This window comes from Bombina bombina, chromosome 9 (assembly GCF_027579735.1).
Source record: "Bombina bombina isolate aBomBom1 chromosome 9, aBomBom1.pri, whole genome shotgun sequence".
Classification (NCBI taxonomy): domain Eukaryota; kingdom Metazoa; phylum Chordata; class Amphibia; order Anura; family Bombinatoridae; genus Bombina; species Bombina bombina.
In genome coordinates, this window is record NC_069507.1 from 195,700,402 (window position 1) to 195,719,118 (window position 18,717).

Sequence of the window (18,717 nt, forward strand, 5' to 3'; positions counted from 1 at the left end):
TGAATCAAAGAGAAGGTCAGGTGACTTATCAGAAGCACCAGGAACAAACAGTCTGTGAATCCCTCACAGTGAAGATAATCAGCGGTTGCAACCAGGACAGATTAAGGTACCTCTACACTAATTTGCACTACGTTTTTTAAAACACGCAAACTGAACTTTAAAGACATCAAGGTATTCATCTGTTAAATTAACCATTTCCATTAACCACGATTGCTTTGGCACCTAAATCAGAATATTGGCTGTTTTTTGCCTTTTTAACTATCCAGCACACCTGAGCCAATTATATGTCCAAGGAAAGTAACTGTGTAACTTTATAACTGAATTTGTTACTGAAGAACTATAAAGCTATTAGGATTGATACATTTGTGCCTTTTAAATATTTAATTCACCATTTATCTTAGAAATTTGTTGCTTGCCATATGTTATCTATAGAATTAATTCCTTTATACCTGAAATTCTAGGATTATATGGTTCTAGTCTGTTTTTATAAGTGTTGTATAAGGGAGACGTCCCTTTATTAATTAGGAAAAGCATTTGCTGTTGTTTTTATGTGTTATAAGAATTTTTAAATAAAATAGATTGTATTAAACATAAATTAGATTGGTATCATCATTTCCTAGCTTTTTTTAGCGCTGCTAAATAAACCCCATTTTGTCTTCTTATCCACCATTTAGTTCTCTTTGAGGGAAGAACTTTTTTAGCAGCAGGAATCCACCTTTAGGCGCTCCTATCACACTACACATAAGTTACCACCTAGGAGCAGCCTCTTTTAGAACAGCTGTGGTTTTCACAGAGGAAACATTTCCTGAAGTCTATTAGTCTGATGCCGCCAAGTAAGGTCAGTCCAGCCCCGAAATACCAGGCAATTCTCCTTTGAACAAGGAACATGACAACCCCAGATTATCGTTTCGGCCTTCTGTGGGCCTCGTCAGTGAGGTGCAGCCATATTCCTCTAAGCACACTGGGCATATTTGTAGAGGATATCCACAGAGTCCAGACCTGAATATTATAGAGGCATTATGGGATCATCTGGACAGTGAAATAAAACAAATCTAATCTAAATCTAAAGAAGAACTCTGGGAAGTGCTGAAAGAAGCCTGGTATAATATACCAGAAGATTATTTTAGAAATAGTCTCCCCAAAAGAGTTCAAGATGTGCTTAGTGCCAAGGGAGGTTACACTAAATACTGACTTTCGCCTGAAGAAGCCATTTTGTTCTGAAAATTGTGTTTTTCAAGATCTATTGGTGTCCTAAGACTTTTGCACAGTACTGTACTGAATATATATATATATATATATATATATGTGTGTGTGTGTGTGTGTGTGTGTGTGTGTGTGTGTGTGTGTGTGTGTGTGAAATCCATTTGCATACCTTTTCTTTCGAACACCTGAGACCTCATATCTTTAAGCCCTTATTTTTTTTTCATGCAATATTTTTTTTATATATTTTTTATTAGGCAGTGTTATTATGAGTGTTACTGTTCTTTTTCAATGTCATTTTTCATGGTGGTTTTGCAACTTTTTATTCGAGCGTAACAGTTAACCAGAGCTCTGAAGTTGCGCTATCCCAATGCAAATTCAATTCAATTGAGCTCAAGCAAACGCATTTACTTTCAACTTGTAATACTCGCATTACTTCTGACGTGTGCAAAAAGCCACAAAAAAACTCTTATGGCTCGCTCTCTAGTTAGTTAGCTTACAGTTTTCAAGATAAATTACAGGAAAAGGGTGCATAATATTATAGTACAATCTCAAGGAGTTTAATTTCCTTTTAAGTCTAGAAAAATTCACTCAATATAAATATTAAATGATTGTTTTTTTTACCTGGCTTAAAGAAACTTTTCATTAAACTTTTTAACGTGAATCTATTTTTTTTTTTTTTAATGGCTTTAACTAAACACAAACAATATGGTAGTGAATGTTCTTCAGGAATTTGATTGATAGATAAAACAGTTTTAAAAGCATTTAGTGTGACTAAAATCTTCACAGAGATATTTTTGTTAAATATGATCATTATTCTTTTAAACTTGACATTGAAAACTAAAAACACCTCTGGGAGATGTGGCTTCAGAGCAAAAATTAGATCATCAAAATTATATTAAATAGAATGTCATCTTTTGTAAAATTTAGACAAAAATTGTTATGCTTTTGCAAGTTTAACTCTATAATTTTTTTGGTTTTGTAAATTACTTACAAGAATAAGGTGATTCTGGTTACTTACCAACACATTTATTTTGTGTGCCACGTTGCAAACGGAAACCTGGGTAACATTGGCATGAAAAGGATCCCTCAGTGTTAGCACAGAGTTGATTACAATCATGGACACCGAGTGCACATTCATCTACATCTGGGTGGCACATAAATAAATTTGTTTATGACATTATTGCATTACGGTTTTATTAAATATTTATTTGTGCATAAGCATTGTTAATTGGAGAAGCTGATAGTCTAGTAATTCAGACATCAAAACAACAAGATCAGTAGCAGACATATTCAACAGAGGGCCCTGGTGCAAAAAATGTTTTGGGCCCCCTAAACTAACTAAGTAATAGGCAGTAGTAATAATATACATTTGTCTCTGTATAATGTTTTTGCGTATATCTAGGTACAGGTGGCCCTCGGTTTATGCCGGTTCAATTTGCGCCGTTTCAGAATAACAACCTTTTTTTCAGTCATGGGACTGCTATTGAAATGCATTAAAAAACTGTGCACTAATTAAAATAGCCAGTAGGTGGAGCGGTCCGCTTGTGTTGAAGCAAAGTTAAGCAAGTTTAACAGCCTGAAATTGATCTGTGTACACAGATCAGACCAGAGCTATCGAGCAAGATCTAGCAGCCACTTCCCTATTATCTTCCTGTCCAGCTGCTTGAGGTGAGGGTGCCTAACTGCCTATTAATCACTGCAGATTGAAATGCATAGAATAGGTGCAGACCCAATATTATCTAACATGCTAACAATGCAGAGAACTGTTTGCAGAAAAATGCAAGTAAAAAAACGTTTTTGTTTATTAAACTTAGTTTGATGATGATGCAGTCTGTTGTGTAATTATTTTATTAGGTGATGTTTAGCAAATGTTTTTGTTCATTAAACTTAGTTTGATGATGATACAATCTATATTATTAGGTTTATAATGCTGTTTAGCATTTAAAGTCTTCATTTCAAACCTTTAAAAATAATGTATTAGGTGTTACTTATGACAATTTTGAGAGGGGCCTGGAACCTAACTCCCTCACTTCCCATTGACTTACATTATAAACTGGGTTTCAATTTACAATGGTTTCTATTTACAACCATTCCTCCTGGAACCTAACCCCGGCGTAAACTGAGGGCTACCTGTATATACTGTACATATACACTGATAATGAACAATTTGCACAATGGTAGCTCTGCCCCTGCACTAGAAAAACCCAACAACTTTATAGAGTATCCTCTCTTTATTATGAATGAAAGTAATGGTTATGCAATTTCATTTACATTTTATAAAAGCTTGCAATTAATGTAGCATACCTCCCTACATATGTGGCTAAGTATTAGGAGGTTGAAGAGGGCTGTTACCATTTTGTGGGCGGGCCACATCTGGGGTGGAGGTTTGGCAGAATAATGGGTGTATCTGATTGGCTGGTGAGCATGTTTGGACAGTTTGAGGCAGGACTAAGGTCAATTCTGCAAATAGGGACATATGGTTGTCTCAGAGCAACAGCGGGACAGAGCAAAGAATTAGGGACTGCCCCTCTCAAATAGGTAAGTTGGTGGGTCTGATGTGGGTGATCTGCTGTAGGACCACCTCTCCAAATGCATTTTTTTTTTAAATCAAAAACATACATTTAATTTAAAACATTACAAATTTGACAGGCAGGCAGTAAAACTAACAGCAACATACCTGTTTTCATGTAGCCGCTACAGAAATGTATAGCGCGAGCAGTATGTTTGCTATTGGATGTGCTGCCACTCTGTCAAGCTTGTTGAAAAAAGTTTTTACAAAGAGGCAGCCATGAAGGTGTGATTAAAATACAGGAATAAAATGTAAGTTTTTGATACAAATAATGTAATTGGAGAGCTGGCTTTATAGCAGATCACCTACATGAATCGTATGTGTGTATATTATATAAATGTATTGTTAGTCCAATAAACTGGTACCACTACTTTTATTTTTGGGATTATGGACTAACATGGCTACTCAGACCCAATCAACAGTACTATGGACAATACTGAATATAGGCATATTAAAGGGACAGTCTAGCCAAAATTAAACTTTCATGATTCAGATAGGGCATGTAATTTTAAACAACTTTCCTATTTACTTTTATCATCAAACTTGCTTTGTTTTTTTGGTATTCTTTGTTGAAAGCTAAAGGTAGGCTCATTATACTAATTTCTAAGCCCTTGAAGGCCACCTCTTATCTGAATGCTTTTGCATGTATTCACAGCTAGAGGGTGTTAGTTAATGTGTGCCCTGTAGATAACATTGTGCTCATGCCCATGGAGTTATTTAAGAGTCAGCACTAATTGCCTGAAATGCAAGTCTGTCAAAAGATCTGAGATAAGGGGCAGTCTGCAGAAGCTTAGATACAAGGTAATTACAGAGGTAAAAAGTATGTTTCTATACCAGTGTTGGTTATGCAAAACTGGGGAATGGGTAATAAAGGGATTATAGAAAGAGGATATATGTCCTCAGAGGGTGCGCAGATGCTAGCAAGTTGATTGTAGGAAAAGAAACTTTAAAACGATGGCCGCAGTCCCGATGATATCCGGATGGATCTCGAGCTGTGAGAAGGAGAAAAGAAGAGAGGCGCCAAAACATAAAACAGTATCGTGGTCTGGATAGGTGAGAAGCCCCTATGTGTTCGTTCCACCCCATTGTTCCAGATACTCACAAAATCGGCGGCACAGATGGCGTGCCTCTAAACGCGGGTCAGGACTGTTCAGAGTCGCCCGACTGACACACCTCCGTTAGCGTACGTCACTCCGTGTCCACCAATCGACAATCACCTCTGTTGGTTTCGTGTGTCTCCGATCACACCAATACCACTGAAGGTATTGGATTGGCGTGAGGCGTAAATGGTAACCCTTGGCAAGTGGATGATGGTAAGGGTAAAGTAATACCAGGACAGAACAGGTAAAAATAGTCATCTGTATTTATTAAAAAGAAACAACAGCAACGCGTTTCCCGGCTAGATAGGCTGCTTCATCAGGCTGTGTTTTTTTTTAAACAATAACAATTCTGGAGTAGACTGTCCCTTTAAGAAGCAAATGATCAAGCTGATTACAAAGGAAACACAGATCAACAGTGACATCTTTACCAGATATTGTTTGCTGTTGCCAAATTACAGACAGTTATAAAGATGTTCCTGCACTGATTAGGTAATCACTGTGTAGCATGTAGCTGTATAGGGATTTTGAATCCTTTAACATCTTTGGGTCAGCAGAAAAAAATCACACATACTGTAGGTAAATTGCAGTAAAAGCATCAAACATCAAACTAATATATTTGTGTTACTATACAATATAAAACATTCTATGGATAATTCATACTTTAAAAGCAGATTTTCACCACTTACAATTCAATATTTCAAGGGGGTTCAAGATAATAATACACAGGAGATGATCTCTGCATATAAAAGCTTAAACACTAGTGTAGGGTTTTTCAATTCTGCCCTTCAGGAGCACTAAATGGACAGATTATAAAGATACTAGTGTTAAAGCCTGTGTACACGGGCCAAAATGTCCCCTCCAAGATCCTTCCCTAGCCTTTATTTCCCCCCTCCACTCTAGGATCCCCCCCCCCTATACCGCCTTCTCCCTCCCTCCTCCCTCCTTCCACCTTCCTGCCGCTCTTACCATACATTTTTTCTGTAGTGTAGCGGTCCCACCCGCTCCCACTCCCCTACAGCGATGGGCCACCCACCGGCCTTCCTCTTAACCCTCCTAGGCCACTAATGATCGGCACCACTGGTGCCCGATGCAGAGAGGGATACAGAGTGTCCCTATCTGCTTCGGTACCTCTGCAAAACTATTTCTGCACTCGTGTGGCATGCAGAAATAATGTGATCTCGCTACTTTTAGCAAGATAATGGCAGAGGTCCTTGAGGGCTTAACGACCAGCACGTCCTCTGGCTTGTCTCGCGCAGTCTCTACTGCGTATCTGCACTGGTCGTTAAGGGGTTAAGGCCAGGTATGTTTGTCTTGCACAGTCTCTACTATGTATGACTGCGTCGGACAAACATACTTGGCCTTTTATTATATAGGATGTAAAACTGAACATAAGTGACATAATCAGCTCCTCAGTAACCATGGTTAGCAATTCGCTCTTGCCCAAGGTAATCCTGAATATCCAACTTGTTAGTGTGGCTTGAGAACAGGATTTGAAAATCCCTGTGCTACAGATTTGCGTATGGAGATATTGCTGCCTGGAGATACAGAACTGGGGTGGTGGCAAATTTTGAGAAGTGGCGTAACAGCCTGTTGCCATGTTGATCAAGATAGATAGAGATGATAGATAGATAGATAGATAGATAGATAGATAGATAGATGGGTTTGATCTCCTCATAGTAACTAAAAATTAACATTTGGTGACAAGAGGAATTACCTCATACAATAGCTCCTATCTCCTATTTCACATCCGTTCTGCTACTTGTGAGCGGTGTTTCACCGATGTTTAGTGGGTGGAACTATAACAGGAGAAGCACAGTCATGTATGTGCAATCAGCAGGGTGGGGAACAGTTAGGGTGTGTTGTGGGTGGAGCCAATGTAGTTTATGGAAACCAACCAGGACATTTCTCCTGATGGGACAAGCTGTGGGATGGATATCAGACTTCCCAATATGTTTAAAGAAAGGACCATTACATTTGGCATTTCAACAACACATAAAGGGCCAGAATACAAGTGGAGCACTAAATATCCCTTTCGTGAAAGCAATATTAGCACTCCACTGTGTAATAGCAGCGCACGCTAATGTGCGCTAGTATTACAAGTTTTCAGCAATGTGAATGCGACCTCACATTCGTATTACTAGGAAGCATTGAGCTCACAAGAGCGCATTTCCTTAGGCTCCTATTGGAGCCTTGTTCTGATGCCGCCAGAGACGGCATCAGAACATCACACAGGAAAGGGGGTAAGTAGTGCAGCAATGGCAGCAAACTTATATATGTATATGATTATATACATATATATTTATCGTTAATATGTGTAAGTAATTTTAGTTTTTTTTATAATGGTAGTTTTTAAAATAATGGTAGTTTTTATGTTTTATTTTTTGTAAAGGTAAGGTTAACTATTTTTTTAAACCCTTCACTACAGGTTCTATCCATCTGTAGCATAGCTCCATTCATCCCTCTCCCTTTATTTTTTTTTAGTGTAGGGCCATCCCACTTTCGTCTCCCTCCCTCCTCAGCTGCTGGACCGCCCACCCACCTCCCAGATTCCCTCCCACACCTCCTGCTGGCAACAGCAGAGCATTGTTACAGATGGTGACACAGAAAGTGTCACCGTCTGTAACGATCTGGCATCTGCCATCTTCATATGGAAGCAGAGCGAAATCCATATGCAGGCAGATGCCATGAGCTCAGGAACTCCAGCTTTTGGTTGTAACTTAACAGCCGAGACTGCTGCAGCTTCCTGCAGCTCCGATGTACATATATGTCATGTGGTATGATAAGCAAAGTACCGCACAACGTATATATACGTCTTAATGGGTTAAGGGGTTAAAGGTAGTTAGGTTTTTTTTTATTTGGTAAAGGAAAGGTTAGTCTATTTTGAGGTAACTTAGGGGGTGTTATGTTAGGGGGTTTAGATGTGGGTTACTTTGTGGTGGGGGTGTGGCAGTTTAGGGGTGTTAAAAGTGTAGGTTACTATGCGATGTGGGGGTGTGGCTGTTTAGGGGTTAATAGTGTAGAAACTTACTTTTACAAAGTGGGGTTGGTGGTTTGGGGGTTAATAGCGTAGTGGGGACTTTGCGGTGGGCTATGTGGCAGTTTAGGGGTTATTAGAGTACGGGTCTTATGGAGATTCGGATTAGTGCGCAAGTATGGGTCTCACCCATTTACGGTGCAATAGTCCTATTTCTGCTGAGGGGAGCTAAATAACACCAGAGCAAGCCACACAGAAATGTAAGCCCCAGGTGTTACACACAGTGCAGGGTGATCACTGAAAGGCTTGCATTTAGTGTATTGTAGGAAGTGTTACTGCCCATTACTAGAGGCTTACATTTAGTTTATTGTAGGAAGTGTTACTGCCCATTACTAGAGGGTCTCACTAACCCTCTAACCAGACTGTGCTCAATCTCCTCCCACCAGCAGCAGCAGCGTTTCCTGAAGTGTTCCTGTTCTCTGTCCAGGGGGAACTTAGTTCCTCCTGCAAAAATAGTGCAGGAACTCCGTTTCCATAAGTTCCCGTTCGACTTGACCCCTGGAGAGTACATTAACGCGATTGTGATATTCTAAGTTCTGTTTTTTTGCATGAGTCGGGTTAGTTCTCAAGCGATAACCATTTACTTTCAACTTGTGATATGAGCGCTACCCAATTTGCGCAAAGATTAGAAGCTGAGCGGTGTCAGCGTGCAAGTGGGAGCGGTAATTACTGTTCCACTCTTTATCTGGTACATAGTAAACTGTGTTGTATTACAATGCCTCAGTGTTCTCAGTGGCTTCTTATACCAGCTGAAAATTATTAAATGTGTTGGGACATGTTCCTTTAGGTTTATTTTTGCAAGTAAAATAGCTGGTTGATAATTAAAACTACCACCTAAAATGGATATTTAAATACATAAAGGGACATTTAACACTTTGAGATAATATAAAATGATAAATTGAATATATAAAAAAAAGTCTGCATTAGACTTTCATTGTTTATTTTGTCCCCTTTTCCTGTAATTCCATTCTGAAATTGTGAACTTTTCAGTTCCTGTTAGAAATGGAAGCGCAGAACACTATTATATTCCACACAGCCATTGGCTGCACACTCTAGTGACCTATTTATAACTGTCTCTAATTGGCCACAGCAGAGAAGGTAACCTACAACATGGCAGCTCACATTGTTTTATAGACACTTAAAGTTTACACATATTTTATCAATATTTAAACAGCTAATGAAACTTTAAAAAATACATCTACAGGTTATTCTCAGACTAATCTTTTCTTTAACTGCATCATTCTACCTAGCATTTATTAAGGCCTAGATTTGGAGTTCGGCGGTAAAAGGGCTGTTAACGCTCCGCGGGTTTTTTTCTGGCCGCACCATAAATTTAACTCTGGTATCGAGAGTTCAAACAAATGCTGCGTTAGGCTCCAAAAAAGGAGCGTAGAGCATTTTTACCGCAAATGCAACTCTCGATACCAGAGTTGCTTACGGACGCGGCCGGCATCAAAAACGTGCTCGTGCACGATTCTCCCATAGGAAACAATGGGGCTGTTTGAGCTGAAAAAAAACCTAACACCTGCAAAAAAGCAGCGTTCAGCTCCTAACGCAGCCCCATTGTTTCCTATGGGGAAACACCTCCTAAGTCTGCACCTAACACCCTAACATGTACCCCGAGTCTAAACACCCCTAACCTTACACTTATTAACCCCTAATCTGCCGCCCCCGCTATCGCTGACCCCTGCATTACACTTTTAACCCCTAATCTGCCGCTCCGTAAACCGCCGCCACCTACGTTATCCCTATGTACCCCTAATCTGCTGCCCTAACATCGCCGACCCCTATGTTATATTTATTAACCCCTAATCTGCCCCCCACAACGTCGCCGACACCTACCTACACTTATTAACCCCTAATCTGCCGAGCGGACCTGAGCGCTACTATAATAAAGTTATTAACCCCTAATCCGCCTCACTAACCCTATCATAAATAGTATTAACCCCTAATCTGCCCTCCCTAACATCGCCGACACCTACCTTCAATTATTAACCCCTAATCTGCCGACCGGAGCTCACCGCTATTCTAATAAATGTATTAACCCCTAAAGCTAAGTCTAACCCTAACACTAACACCCCCCTAAGTTAAATATAATTTTTATCTAACGAAATAAATTAACTCTTATTAAATAAATAATTCCTATTTAAAGCTAAATACTTACCTGTAAAATAAATCCTAATATAGCTACAATATAAATTATAATTATATTATACCTATTTTAGGATTAATATTTATTTTACAGGCAACTTTGTAATTATTTTAACCAGGTACAATAGCTATTAAATAGTTAAGAACTATTTAATAGTTACCTAGTTAAAATAATTACAAATTTACCTGTAAAATAAATCCTAACCTAAGATATAATTAAACCTAACACTACCCTATCAATAAAATAATTAAATAAACTACCTACAATTACCTACAATTAACCTAACACTACACTATCAATAAATTAATTAAACACAATTGCTACAAATAAATAAAATTAAATAAACTATCTAAAGTACAAAAAATAAAAAAGAACTAAGTTACAGAAAATAATAAAATATTTACAAACATAAGAAAAATATTACAACAATTTTAAACTAATTACACCTACTCTAAGCCCCCTAATAAAATAACAAAGCCCCCCAAAATAAAAAATTCCCTACCCTATTCTAAAATACAAATATTACAAGCTCTTTTACCTTACCAGCCCTGAACAGGGCCCTTTGCGGGGCATGCCCCAAGAATTTCAGCTCTTTTGCCTGTAAAAAAAAACATACAATACCCCCCCCCCAACATTACAACCCACCACCCACATACCCCTAATCTAACCCAAACCCCCCTTAAATAAACCTAACACTACCCCCCTGATGATCTTCCTACCTTGTCTTCACCATGCCAGGTTCACCGATCCGTCCTGGCTCCAAGATCTTCATCCAACCCAAGCGGGGGCTAGACATCCACTGAAGAAGTCCAGAAGAGGGTCCAAAGTCTTCCTCCTATCCGGCAAGAAGAGGACATCCGGACCGGCAAACATCTTCTCCAAGCGGCATCTTCTATCTTCTTCCATCCGATGACGACCGGCTCCATCTTGAAGACCTCCAGCGCGGATCCATCCTCTTCTTCCGACGACTAGACGACGAATGACGGTTCCTTTAAGGGACGTCATCCAAGATGGCGTCCCTCGAATTCCGATTGGCTGATAGGATTCTATCAGCCAATCGGAATTAAGGTAGGAATTTTCTGATTGGCTGATGGAATCAGCCAATCAGAATATAGTTCAATCCGATTGGCTGATCCAATCAGCCAATCAGATTGAGCTCGCATTCTATTGGCTGTTCCGATCAGCCAATAGAATGCGAGCTCAATCTGATTGGCTGATTGGATCAGCCAATCGGATTGAACTATATTCTGATTGGCTGATTCCATCAGCCAATCAGAAAATTCCTACCTTAATTCCGATTGGCTGATAGAATCCTATCAGCCAATCGGAATTCGAGGGACGCCATCTTGGATGACGTCCCTTAAAGGAACCGTCATTCGTCGTCTAGTCGTCGGAAGAAGAGGATGGATCCGCGCTGGAGGTCTTCAAGATGGAGCCGGTCGTCATCGGATGGAAGAAGATAGAAGATGCCGCTTGGAGAAGATGTTTGCCGGTCCGGATGTCCTCTTCTTGCCGGATAGGAGGAAGACTTTGGACCCTCTTCTGGACTTCTTCAGTGGATGTCTAGCCCCCGCTTGGGTTGGATGAAGATCTTGGAGCCAGGACGGATCGGTGAACCTGGCATGGTGAAGACAAGGTAGGAAGATCATCAGGGGGGTAGTGTTAGGTTTATTTAAGGGGGGTTTGGGTTAGATTAGGGGTATGTGGGTGGTGGGTTGTAATGTTGGGGGGGGGTATTGTATGTTTTTTTTTACAGGCAAAAGAGCTGAAATTCTTGGGGCATGCCCCGCAAAGGGCCCTGTTCAGGGCTGGTAAGGTAAAAGAGCTTGTAATATTTGTATTTTAGAATAGGGTAGGGAATTTTTTATTTTGGGGGGCTTTGTTATTTTATTAGGGGGCTTAGAGTAGGTGTAATTAGTTTAAAATTGTTGTAATATTTTTCTTATGTTTGTAAATATTTTATTATTTTCTGTAACTTAGTTCTTTTTTATTTTTTGTACTTTAGATAGTTTATTTAATTTTATTTATTTGTAGCAATTGTGTTTAATTAATTTATTGATAGTGTAGTGTTAGGTTAATTGTAGGTAATTGTAGGTAGTTTATTTAATTATTTTATTGATAGGGTAGTGTTAGGTTTAATTATATCTTAGGTTAGGATTTATTTTACAGGTAAATTTGTAATTATTTTAACTAGGTAACTATTAAATAGTTCTTAACTATTTAATAGCTATTGTACCTGGTTAAAATAATTACAAAGTTGCCTGTAAAATAAATATTAATCCTAAAATAGGTATAATATAATTATAATTTATATTGTAGCTATATTAGGATTTATTTTACAGGTAAGTATTTAGCTTTAAATAGGAATTATTTATTTAATAAGAGTTAATTTATTTCGTTAGATAAAAATTATATTTAACTTAGGGGGGTGTTAGTGTTAGGGTTAGACTTAGCTTTAGGGGTTAATACATTTATTAGAATAGCGGTGAGCTCCGGTCGGCAGATTAGGGGTTAATAATTGAAGGTAGGTGTCGGCGATGTTAGGGAGGGCAGATTAGGGGTTAATACTATTTATGATAGGGTTAGTGAGGCGGATTAGGGGTTAATAACTTTATTATAGTAGCGCTCAGGTCCGCTCGGCAGATTAGGGGTTAATAAGTGTAGGTAGGTGTCGGCGACGTTGTGGGGGGCAGATTAGGGGTTAATAAATATAACATAGGGGTCGGCGATGTTAGGGGTAGCAGATTAGGGGTACATAGGGATAACGTAGGTGGCGGCGATTTGCGGTCGGAAGATTAGGGGTTAATTATTTTAAGTAGCTTGCGGCGACGTTGTGGGGGGCAAGTTAGGGGTTAATAGATATAATACAGGGGTCGGCGGTGTTAGGGGCAGCAGATTAGGGGTACATAAGTATAACGTAGGTGGCGGTCGGCAGATTAGGGGTTAAAAATTTTAATCGAGTGGCGGCGATGTGGGGGGACCTCGGTTTAGGGGTACATAGGTAGTTTATGGGTGTTAGTGTACTTTAGGGTACAGTAGTTAAGAGCTTTATAAACCGGCGTTAGCCAGAAAGCTCTTAACTCCTGCTATTTTCAGGCGGCTGGAATCTTGTCGTTAGAGCTCTAACGCTCACTGCAGAAACGACTCTAAATACCAGCGTTAGAAAGATCCCATTGAAAAGATAGGCTACGCAAATGGCGTAGGGGGATCTGCGGTATGGAAAAGTCGCGGCTGAAAAGTGAGCGTTAGACCCTTTAATCACTGACTCCAAATACCAGCGGGCGCCCAAAACCAGCGTTAGGAGCCTCTAACGCTGGTTTTGACGGCTACCGCCGAACTCTAAATCTAGGCCTTAGTATTTAATGTCCCTTTAAGCATTGACCTTTGTGTACAGAGAGAAATAAGATAAGATGATCTTCTTTTTCTGCAGCCTCAACTTATTCAATGGGCATGATCTTGGGAACACTGAGTGGTGGTTTCAATAAGCAAAAGCAGCTATTTCAAATACAAATATGAAGATAAAGGAGCAATTTCCAGTACACTTAACATTATGCAGCTGGTATAACAAGTAATTGGGAGCATATTGACCTTTGTTTATAGAGAGAAATAAGATAAGGGGATCAACTCTTTCTGCAGACTCAGCCCATTTCAATAGGCATGTTCTTGGGAAAACTGAGTTGAGGTTTCAATGAGAAAAAACAGCTATTTCAAATACAAATATGAACCTGAAGTCGCAATTTCCAGTACACTTAATACTGGGCAGCTGGTATAACAAGTAATTGGTAACGCATTGACCTTTGTTTGTAGAGAGAAATAAGATAAGGGGATCATCTCTTTCTGCAGGCTCAGACCATTTTGATGGGCATGTTCTTGGGAACACTGAGTGGTGGTTTCAGTGAGCAAAAGCAGCTATTTCAAATACAAATATGAACCTAAATTTCCACTACATTTAATATTGTGCCGCTGGTATAACAAATCATAATTTGAAAACACATTAAGGGGAAAAATATCACTGTACACTGTACAGTGTCCCTTTAATTTGGTTCTGAAGCGTATAGGAAGCCAGTGATTGGTTGACAGAGAGACGCAGTTAATGTTAAACATGTAGTGAAGGTGAATAAAACTGCCAGAGCCATTAATGATGATTTTAGGACAGTAGAGAGGGGTGTTAGTAAGACCAGTAAAACAAAAGTAGTTTACAGTAACTGTATGGTGAGTTAAAGGGATACTTCTATAGATTTTTACTATGAAATGAAGCTGTATCAGTTCCCTGAACTAATTGGAGCCATTTTGTGAAATTGTGCCCAGTCCTGACACATCCAATTAAAAAAAATAGCACTGTTTTTAGTATATTGTATATTTTATTATACTACTTATTTATATTCTATTAGATGTTATTATCTAATGTCTTGATTTTGTGCCGAATACTATAGTGTAGATTTATTAAGAGGTGAATGCCCCTATGGGTTGCAGGCTCGCTCATTTGAGCCTGTAACTGATATTTTGTCTGTCCAATCAATGATAAATCTAACCTTATGAGTGTTGTTTACCCACTAGCAAAATCCTTTGAAGCCAGAATGTTGAATCTGTCTGCAATTATTTCTACCTGCTTCAGCCTAAGAATAACGTGAGCCAAAAGTAACCCTGGCCATATCCATGATTTCTTCACCCCTTAATATAATTACATGGGTCCTCACACAAATATGGTAGCCTAGAAAAGTGATTGTGCTAGTGAATGCTGCTGTCTGTCTCTAAATAAGTTCCGCCCACAAGGGGAAATCCTTAAATCCGTCTTGCCCTGGTAGGGACATAAAGCTCAATAACTTATGCTGATTTATAGGTATGGTGCAGGCACAGCACTCTACTGTTTTATTTAAGGGACCAATAAAAACAGTAGATTTGCAAAATCACCAAATGCTCGATAACAAGACTCTGTGATAGCACTTAGGGGCCAATTTATTATGCTGCAAATGCAGCAGTTTCCGCGCGAGCCTTCAGGCTCGCTGGAAACATAAGTTAAGAAGCAGTGGTCATATTACCTCTGAGGCGGCGGACAGCAATCAGCCCAATCAGAAACGATCAGGTTGATTTACACCCCCTGTGAAGGTGCAAGGGGCGTTATTGCACGAGAAATGCTTGTGCAATGTTAAATGCCGACAGCATATGCTGTCAGCATTTATCGATGTCGGGCGGACATGATACGCTACAGCGGATCATGTCCGTCAGACAAATGATAAATCGTCCTCATAGTCTGAACTTCAAATGAGTAGTTATGCCTATTTCCCCTCCCACTGCATCACGTGACAGTCATCAGCCAATCACAAATGCATATATTGTGTGAATTTTTATTCATGCTCAGTAGGAACTGGTGACTCAAAAAGTGTAAATATGAACAGACTGCACATTTTGTTAATGGAAGTAAATTGGATAGTTGTTTAAAATGGCATGCTCTATCTGAATCATGAAAGTTTAATTTTGACTTAAGTGTCCCTATTAACAAATAAATTTAGATTGTAATGTAATTGTCAATGGAAGATACTTAAAATGAGGGGGGCTGCGTGCACTTAAAGCAATGTTAAAACGTAATGCTGACAAACTATTTTTATTCTTTCTATGGAGACCATGGGGCATATTTAACAAAGTGCGAGCGCACATGATACAATGTAGCGTATCGTGTCCGCTACACATTGATAAATGCCGACAGCATACATTGTCTGCATTTATCATTGCACAAGCAGTTCACCAGAGCTGCTTGTGCAATACTGCCCCCTGCAGATTAGCGGCTAATCGGCTGCTAGCAGGGGGTGTCAATCAACCCGATCGTATTTGATCGGGTTGATTTCTGTCCGCCGCCACAAAGCAGGCGTACAAGTTATGGAGCAGCGGTCTTTAGACCGCTGCTTCATAACTTCTGTTTCCATTCGGAGATTGATAATTTGGCCCCCATATGTCGAAAGTTGAACTTTCTTTGCTACAAAGGTATACATACTGAGGGTCAAAGAGTATGTTAACTCCCCAAATGCCTTAAAGGTACAGTCTAGTCAAAATTAAACTTTCATGATTCAGATAGAGCAGGCAATTTTAAGCACCTTTCTAATTTACTCCTATTATCAGTTTTTCTTCGTTTTCTTTCTATCTTTATTTGAAAAAGCAGGAATGTAAGCATAGGAGCTGGCCCATTTTTGGTTCAGCACTTGGGTAGCACTTTCTGATTGGTGTCTAAATGTAGCCACCAATCAGCAAGCGCTACCCAGGTTCTGAACCAAAAATGGACCTGCTCCTAAGCTTACATTCAAATAAAGATAGCAAGAGAACAAATAAAAATTGATTATAGGAGTAAATTAGAAACTTGCTTAAAATTGCATGCACTATCTGAATCATAATAGTTTAATTTTGAGTAGACTATTACATTAATTTGCCAAATAATCCGTTTTACAATAAAAAAACACGTTAGCTAAGTTAGGAGCTATTAATTATAGCATTTTTGCCCATTAACCTTAAATCTACCATTTTAACATCTTGATTGCTGTAAATGTTTTCAATAGCCAAACCAAAGGGAACCAATCCATGCTATCCACAATTGTTATGATAGTAGAGTGCTTGTTTTGCAGTTGTTTCTTCAAGCCAGTCAGGGAAATATTATATGTAGCAGGGTTAGTCTTGAATATTATGCAGTGTGCTTTTTCAGTTCTGAGAATTAGAAAAGCCACTGTTTTCACAGCTACATTACATGGAAAAGGGGCAAAATAAACAATGAAAGTATATTCCAAAGTTATTTTACTACAATGCGATCTCATGATTTTAAAACCGGGATCGAATCATTGGAGACTGCTACGATGCTAGGCACGCCCCCCCAGTCCAATTTCCCATTAAAAAAAAGGAGGAGGCTGCAGGATGCAAAAAAAGTTAGGACGTTCTATGCCGTCCTAGCGGAATTAAAGCCCAGCGCTGTTAGGTCGGCATGGAACACCTTAATGATGTTAAGCAGTTAAATACATCACTGAGCCTGAAACAAATAACTTCAGCTCATGTAAGGCTCTGTGCAAAGAATATTTCTATAGGTTAAATGTACAATATTAGTAAATAAATATTTTTCTTTCCTACAATATGATGAGTCCACGGCTTGAGTAATTACTGTTGGGAATATCACTCCTGGCCAGCAGGAGGAGGCAAAGAGCACCACAGTTAAACTGCTAAGTATCACTCCCTTACCCACAACCCCCAGTCATTCTCTTTGCCTTCGGTGCATGGAGGAGGTGAAGTTTAGGTGTCTGAAGAAAAATGTTGATTTAATCTACAAGCAAGTTTTGGGGTATAGCCGTATTCCACATCATGCCTTGCAGTCGGGAAGTAATGGTGGCTTTAAAGCAGTTAGGAACTTGTAAAGAGGTACTTACTGTGTTTTCCTAACAATTACTGCCTTAGTTTAGAAAGCCAGAGTTGGCTACTCTGTTCTTTCTTTTTCAAAGGTCTCTGTAAAGAACCGTGTCTTCTCATACCTTGTAACTGTCTACATGCCGGACAGCGGAGCAGGTAAGTGCTTTTTCTTCCAGTTGGGGAGACCATGCACTTAACAAATTTAAAGACACTACTTTTTTATTGGGACATAGATAATCCTGTTGTATGGATTACACTGGGGCATGAAGCAGACACTGTAGCATGTGTGAGACTAACATTTAAACTCTTTTAAAAAGAAAGGGTAACATGTTTTTATTAGGTTTTATTTTCTGACACATATTTACTTAATAAAACAATTCAAGTTTAAATTGAAAGTAAGGCTGATTTTTCTATTTCAGCAGCTTATTAATTTCCCCTTCGCTTTAAAATAAAACGATGCAACATTTTAAACTGTCCGGTTAGAAAAAACTGATATTTCTGGTACTCAGTGTACAAGGAAGCTATTTTTAGTGCCTCTCTGTGTTGCAGCAGTAATTTGAGCTTGGCAGTTGCAGTCACATGACTGGCTTTACTTCATAACGTTTCTGAGGAAAAAGTAGTTTTTCTCCATTTCTGGGTGATCCGTTCTTAATTGGTAGCGGTAAGGCACCTCAGTAATTGAGGTGTGGGGTTGCCTGAGGGGCATTTTAGAAGTTTATTTGATTTTATTCAAAGTTTTTCTTAACTTTTCTCACATAATTTTAGCTGGGGATCGATCCTAATTTAGGATACAATTTAGAGTGTATGTTTTCCTTGGCTTCTTTTAATTGAATATTAAAATATTTTAAACTTACGTGTACAAGTTTATTTACTGTTTCACAACATGTCTGATATGGAGCAAGAGCCGGCTCTCATGAATTCATGCTTATTATGTTTAGATGCACAAATTGCAACTCCTATGCAATTTTGTTATTCATGTGTCAAGAAAACCTTGCAAAATAGGTAAAATGTTTGAGCCTAACATCTCTCAGGAGGATGCTGTTAAAATAATACCTCAGCTTTCTCCTGCTACATCCCAAGCCTCAATGGCATCACATGCCGTACCCTGTGGTTCCTCTATAACTCCTAGTGGAGTTTATTTAAAAGCAGAAATTGCTGCCCAGGTATCTTCAGTGGTATCTGTAACATTAGCTGTCATTCCCAGATTACAGGGAAAACGCAAGAGGAAATCTAGAAATTCAGAAAGTAAGGTGCCTGTCCTCAATTCTGTTTCCCAAGTTGC

General features: G+C 39.1%; 1 protein-coding gene across 3 annotated transcripts in view; it reads right to left on the bottom strand.

Moving 5' to 3' along the window:
- Positions 1-18,717, bottom strand: part of CRTAC1 (cartilage acidic protein 1) — a 1,047,407-nt gene that overhangs the window by 19,768 nt on the left and 1,008,922 nt on the right. Inside the window, exon 15 of one of the 3 annotated variants that reach the window (XM_053692550.1) lies at positions 2,222-2,347. The exons of the other annotated variants lie outside the window; for them this stretch is intronic. Coding sequence (XP_053548525.1) covers positions 2,222-2,347 — 126 coding nt within the window. The remainder of the gene's footprint in view (positions 1-2,221; positions 2,348-18,717) is intronic. 3 annotated transcript variants of the gene reach the window in all.